Source organism: Manihot esculenta, chromosome 11 (assembly GCF_001659605.2).
Source record: "Manihot esculenta cultivar AM560-2 chromosome 11, M.esculenta_v8, whole genome shotgun sequence".
Taxonomy (NCBI): Eukaryota; Viridiplantae; Streptophyta; class Magnoliopsida; order Malpighiales; family Euphorbiaceae; genus Manihot; species Manihot esculenta.
The window spans coordinates 278,461-285,452 of record NC_035171.2 but is presented as its reverse complement, the minus strand read 5'-3'; the positions used below and the strand labels follow the sequence as shown (position 1 = coordinate 285,452).

General features: G+C 37.1%; 1 protein-coding gene across 1 annotated transcript; it reads right to left on the bottom strand.

Moving 5' to 3' along the window:
• Positions 1-4,810: 4,810 nt before the first annotated feature.
• On the bottom strand, positions 4,811-6,549 carry LOC110625891 (GEM-like protein 7). Its single transcript, XM_021771580.2, has 4 exons — positions 5,835-6,549; positions 5,665-5,745; positions 5,268-5,542; positions 4,811-5,140 (listed from the first exon to the last, which is right to left on the bottom strand). Exons 1-4 carry the CDS (start codon positions 5,980-5,982, stop codon positions 4,940-4,942), a joined length of 705 nt encoding a protein of 234 aa, XP_021627272.1. The 5' UTR covers positions 5,983-6,549; the 3' UTR covers positions 4,811-4,939.
• Positions 6,550-6,992: the final 443 nt, after the last annotated feature.

Genomic DNA, 6,992 nt, shown 5'->3' with positions numbered 1-6,992 from the left:
AATGTATGGTTCCTTTGAGATATCGCAAAACACGTTTCAGTGCTTGAAGATGAGTTTGCGTCGGTGCATGCATAAACTGTGACAGCCGATTCACTGCAAAAGAAACATCAGGACGCGTAATTGCCAAATATTGAAGAGATCCAACAATTTGGCGATATACGGTGGAATCAGTCGAACTAGAACCATCATTTAAGATCAGCTTGTCTCCTGTAGACATAGGAGTATTCACCTCTTTAGCTCCAGCCATATCAAATCGGTCTAACAAATTAGCAATATGTCGATGTTGTGAAAGAAATAATCCTGCAGTTGTAGAAATTACTTCAACCCCCAAAAAATGATTTAGTATTCCCAAATCTTTGATAGAGAACTGAGCAGAAAGCTTCTGTACACAGGTATTCAGAAAATGATTGTTATTACCTGTAAGTACAATATCATCAACATATACTAAAAAATATGCAGTAATCCCATTGGAGGAAAAAATAAACAAGGACGCATCAGCATTTGATTTGCGAAAACCAAGTTTGAGCAAAAAAGAAGTAAGTTCAAGATACCAAGCTCGTGGAGCCTGTTTCAAACCATAAAGAGACTTCTTCAGTTTGCAAACATAATCAGAAAACTCAGGTTGCACATATCCTGGAGGTTGCTGCATGTAGACATTTTCATAAAGTGTGCCATGTAAAAAGGCATTATTTACATCCAATTGCCTTAACTGCCATCCTTTAGAAATTGCAAGAGTAAGAACTACCCGAATTGTGACCGGTTTTGTAACCGGACTAAATGTATCAAAATAATCACGCCCAGGTTCCTGAAGAAATCCTTTGGCAACCAAACGTGCCTTGTACTTATCAATAGTACCATCCGGTTTACGCTTAATCCGAAACACCCATTTGCAACTAATAAGATGATGTTTGTCTCTCGGAACCAGCTCCCAAGTTTTATTTTGCAAAAGAGCATTGTACTCTGAATCCATCACCTGCCGCCAAAGTGAACTTGCCAGAGCTTGTTTAACTGTTCTTGGCTCGAGTGTATCCTGTAAAGGATATTTAGTTGTAAGATTAACAAAGGAAGAATTAAAATACTTTGAGTTAGGCTTCCTTTGTCGCTGCTGCCGTTGTACAGGAGCTGGAACTGAGTCTTGTGAAACAATCGGTAGTGGCAAATCTAAATCATCAGTAGAAGATTCAGTCATCAAAGGTTCAACTTGTTGAGTCTCAGTACTAATTAATGGCATGGCAGATTGATCAGATTCTGCTGATAATGCTGTAATAGATTCTGAACCAGTACTCGAAACCAACAAATCATAATCACTTGGAATAGAAATTGCCAATGGAACCGAAGCAACTGCAGTTGGTGCAACAGGTGATGAATTTTGTTGTTGTGCCGAACCTGTACAAGAAGCATCTCGAAAATAATCTGTAAATTGATGAGAACTAGTGCAAGTTTCAGATGGAAAAATATGCTCAACAAATTGAACATGACGAGACAAATACAAACGATTAGCCTTTGGATCATAACATTTATATGCAGATTGAGTTGGAGAATATCCAAGAAAAATACAAGGCAATGAACGACACTGAAGTTTAAAATTATTATATGGCCTTAGCCATGGAAAACAAAGACAACCAAAAGATTTTAATCGCTTAAAATTATGAGACATACCAAACAATCTAGAGAAAGGTGTTTGAAACGAAATAGCGGACGAAGGCAACCGATTGAGCAAATAAACAGCAGCCTGGAAAGCATGAGACCAATAATTAGAAGGTAAAGACGAAAATTGTAACATAGCAAGACCTGTTTCAACTATTGAGCGATGACGACGTTCAGCAGTACCATTATGCTCTGGCGTATGTGGAGGTGTTGTATAATGTGAAATACCACAAGACAAAAAATGATGCTTAAGCTTTTGATACTCCCCACCATTATCAGTAAACACAGAAACAATTTTAGTGTGAAAATAATTTTCAACCAATTTCTGAAAGTGGATAAACAAATCATGAGTATCAGATTTCTTCTTCATGGGATATAGCCAAACATACTTAGAATAGTGATCAATAAATGTAACGTAATACTCATAGCCATCAATAGATTTTTGTGTAGGACCCCAAACATCGGAATAAACAAGTTGCAAAGGCTTATTACTAACAAGAGAATTCTCAGAAAATGGTAATTTATGACTCTTGCTCATAGAGCAGGAAGTACAATGAAAACTAGAAACATAGTTAGACATAGACTGAAGACCAATATTTCGAAGTACTAACAAAAAGACTTTATTGTTGGGATGACCAAGTTTGTGATGCCATTCAGAAAGCAAAGACAGACACCGAGTAGTAACATTTACCTGAGGACGTTGAGAATTAACTCTGGAAAAACTTGCACAGTATATATCATCAATGTTCTCTCCCCGTAGCAGAGACACCCCCGTGTACAGATCCTTCACAACAAAATAAGATGGAAAAAATTCCACAGAAACATGATTAGTGCGACATAACTTAGCAATTGAAACCAAATTCTTGCGCAGATTAGGCACACATAACACATTAGGCAATAATAAATTCTTAGAGTAAGCAGGAATTTGCACAAAACCAGTATGTGATACAGCAAGCGTTTTACCATCACCAAGTTGTACTTCCTCAGGACCTCCATAGTCAGAATAGCTTTGCAAAGAAGCTGGATTTGACACAATATGATGAGAAGCTCCGCTATCAAATAACCATTGTTGTGGAGAAGAAGCAGCCATAGCAGAAGTAACATTAACTGCAGGTATCGGTGCTAAAGAATGAGAGGTATCAGTCTTCAAAGACATATTATTCTCCTTAAGAAAGCGAGCCAATTTGCGACATTCAGCAGTAGTATGCCCAGTATATTCACAAAATTGACATACCACATCAGGTCGATAAGAACCTCGACCTCGACCACCAGAGTAAGAACCACGACCACCACGTCGATTTCCAGAATAATTGTAGTTTTGTGGAGATCGATTATAATTGCCATTCTGATTTTGTGAACGCCCTCTAGAACGTTGAGTGTAATTGACAGTAGCAATCACTTGTGACGTAGCTGAAACAGTTGTGGAATCTTTTTCTTGTAAGGATCGTTCATGATCAGTAAGTTTTTCAAAGAGATCAGAAAAGGTTATTGGGGTTTCACGAACTTTTAACGCAGCAACTATAGGACTGTAATCATCTCCCAATCGCGTGATAATATAAACAATTAAATCATCATCACTCACCGGATTCTGGGTAAGAGCAAGCTCATCTGCAATAGCCCTCATCTCATTTAGAAAAACAGCAATCGGTTTGGTTCCCTTAGAGTTCTGTGCTAATTTAGTCTTTAAGGACAAAATTCTAGAACGAGAAACATTAGCAAAACTCTGGTGAAGCCGATCACATGCTTCTTTGGCAGTATTGGCTGAAGAAATCAAGGGTTGAATAGTATCGGAACAACTTCCTAAAAGAGCACTGATCAAGATTTGATCTTGTCGAAACCATAAGGCGAAAGCTGGGTTGGCTGTTTTGTCTTTTTCAGAAAGAAATTGTGATGGTGCAACCCGTGAACCATCAATAAAATCAAGTAAATCAAGACCAATTAAGGTTGATTGGATCTGTTTTCTCCAAACAGGAAAATTCTCTTGAGTAAGTTTAATAGGAAAATGCGTTGGAGTATTTAATTGAATAATAGTAATAGATGACGAAGCCATCAATTAAAGTTTAAGAAAATTGGATCAGAAAACTCGTGAGAGCAGATTGCGGCTCTGATACCATATAGAGAAAAGGGTTTTTGTATTATTTACTGAACGTATTACAGAAGCTTATATAATGTCTCTAACTAAATACAATATAAGTATACAGCTCTAACTCAAATACTAAAAATAAGTATACAGCTATAACTCAAATACTAAAAATAGATAAAACTGTTATAGTTAGTCTTTATCCTTAATATCTACAACTAACTAAATACAAGATAAGTATACAACTATAACTCAAATACTTAAAAATAGATAAAACTGTTATAGTTAGTCTTTATCCTTAATACTAATTAGGTGATATTTAAAACGATTCCAGGTGGTTGCCAACCAAAATAATACGATTAAAATGTGAAATACATTCAAGATATTGCCTGAAAATTCCATCTGATTTATTTTCCATGGTCTATGGTCTTGCATGCAGCTACGGATCATGCATTAGGCACTTTGGTAGTTAGAGATTCATGATGGTAATTGTGGGTCCTGATGTTGGTTTTGTTATTATGCCTACCATATGAAGGAATGGAAAGCAGGACAGAGAATCGTGGTCTGCGACAGATGACAAACACCACCAATAGAAGGTGAACCTTTTTCTTTTGTCATAAAATTAAGGCTCATAATTTACTGGGCTGTGAGCTGAAAGCAATTTACTTCCATTATCCAGATTAAGGGTTCTGCAAATACAGAGTTTTCCAGGCTAAGTTACCATATAACATTCGAAGGCGAATTCAAATGCTTATCAAGTGACCTAATTGCCTAATTGCTCCGCTAGTCTTTGAATGAGGCTGCAAGCACACGCTTGCTTACTGGTTTCCATTACTTGGCAAGCTGCTTAAAAGTTGCAATCAGCCTACTGACATATCCCAAGCATCCCAACAAACCATCCTTTCCAAAGTAATTGTGGAGTACAGAATTAGCTAAAAGAAGATGGCTCTTAGCTTGTTTAGAATATCTTTCTAGAATGCAAAAGACAAACTGTAAGTGATTATGCAGCTCCAAAAGAATTTTGGCTACACCAATAGTCTATGACTACTAAATGAGCTGATTTCTTCAAATAAGCTTGATTAATCGACATTGAAAATCATCAACCACTCTCATTCTAAAGAACTTTTGTACAATTTTTTTGGTCAACTAATTTCGTTGACAGTCATCCTGCTGTTTAGTTACATCTGATGCAGAAAAGAGAGTCAACTTTGTTTAGACATTTGGATGACTTGTATTCATCCAATTTTGTGATATTGCTTGCTGAAGCCCCATGAAAGCTTTCTGATAATTGAAGAAACCCATAAACCAGAAATCAAAATCATCAACCGTCACTATTTCTATGTACTTTTGTGATGGCTTCTTTATGTTTTCACTTTGGTTCGCAGTCTTTATCTTTCTTAGTGGGATCAAGACCTGCATGGAGTTGGACAATTCAAGGTTGTTAGCAAGTAGAAATGTAATATTAAGACATCAGAAAGCAATGGATAAGGAGGGAGAGAGAGAGAGAGAGAGGGAGATGCAGTGTTATTTTCTTGATTACCTTGTAATGGATTCTGACCATTTTTCCTTCTGAAGAAGATAATTTAATTGATCTCTCACTGCAGAAGGCAATCTTGTCAGTAGAGATAAAGAGCAGTCCAGCAATAGGGCCGGCTGTGGTTGACAAATAACATTGGCAAGCATTCAACAATCTTTCTCCTTCTCTTACAGTAAATAACTGTCTAAAAACTTTCTTCAATCCTCCTACTTTGAGAATTCTAGCTCCCAAGCTGAGCTTCCCTTTCAGAGTTTCGGTGATCTTGGTCCCCAGTCTCACTGCAAACGCACAAAATTGAGATGAATTTAGCCATCATCCATTGTTCATTGAGGTTCTTACAGCGCATCTTCATACGCAAAATGAATAAGCCTTAGTCATAAGGGAAATGCTATCATCTTACCATGCTCTCGGATTCCATGTGCAAATTTGTCAGCTTTTTTCCCTAGTTTGTTCATCCTTTTAAGCAACGAGTCTACTTTATCTGCAATTTCAAAACTAGAGCTTAGTTAAATTCCATTATTCGAGTGTTGGAAGCGGAAGCTAGAGATAGTGAGGGGGAAAAGGGTGTACCTTGCTTGACCGTGAGAGATTTATTTGCAGGAGTTGGAATATAGCATGGGGATGTATTTTTAAGTAAGAATCTTGGCATTTTCTGAACTGGCTTTGCTGATCTAGTGATTGGAATCCCAGTAACCTGGTCCTTAGACAAATTCTTCATATTTGATTAAAGAAGGAATGGAGAAGATTCACTTCTAGCCTTTTGCCTTAAAAACTTGTATGTGAATTGCTGGAACAACAGAATATGCTTTGCTGTGAGATATGGAGAGGGAGCTAAGCTATTTAGGTTGATGAAAACTTGTGTCCTGCAACCATATATAAAAGGGTAGGTGAGATTGGTGAATTCAACTTTTCATTGCATGAGTCACCCATGGCTCATCCACAATGATAAAGTCACAAATATTGACTCAACGTGATATATTTTTAAGTAAAGATATAAGAAAAGATGACATGTCTGTTTTCTTTTAAGAGAAGATATTCTAGGCAAAATCCTTCCTATTCTCAGTTATCCAAAAATCTCTCTCACCACAAATTTTCAAATATTTTAAATACGTAGTCTCTATGGCCATTGAATTTGGAGGGTGTGTTTCTGGTTATACTCATTGAGATCATTCGGTTGCGGTGCTAGAGCATAAGGGTTCTGGAGAATTTCTTTGAACAAAACAGGATGTCTTCCTTGAATCTCATCGGCATCCAAATGGGACAAAGGAAAAAAGAAAATAGCTGATTAGTTGAGAGAGTCTTTTTAGTCACAATCCTAACCAACACCACATTTATTTCTTTTGATCTTTATCTCAATTGCTGACTGTGTGGGGGAGTGTCATTAAAGCCTTTTGAGCTGTCATTTTAGCTTTCTGATGGAAGCATCTATCTTCTATTTGCTAAAACAAAGAAATGAAACCATCAAAAGTCATTTCAAGGACCATGCGTTGGATCAATAAAAACTCAAAATGAAAGGCAAATGGGCAGTTGGATCAAACTACCAAATTGGATTGCTGACTTTTTCTTGGATTGTAAGTTCCCATTTACATTGGGATTGTTGGGGTAAGAAAAAGCTCTCTGCAGAAAGGAGATCTTTTTGTCAACTGTTTTTTTTTAATGCTTTTCTTTATCTTAGTGGTGATGAGGTGGGGGTGACTGGGCCTGGTGGGTACCCATATTTGCTCATCT

What these genes read in the sequence shown, in the direction of transcription:
- LOC110625891 (XM_021771580.2), bottom strand. Translation starts at nt 5,982, where the DNA reads ATGAAGAATTTGTCTAAGGACCAGGTTACTGGGATTCCAATCACTAGA. An exon ending in ATCTCTCACGGTCAAGCAAG is followed by an intron (nt 5,746 to 5,834) that starts GTACACCCTTTT and finishes TTGAAATTGCAG; the next exon opens with ATAAAGTAGACTCGTTGCTT. An exon ending in ACATGGAATCCGAGAGCATG is followed by an intron (nt 5,543 to 5,664) that starts GTAAGATGATAG and finishes GTGCGTTTGCAG; the next exon opens with TGAGACTGGGGACCAAGATC.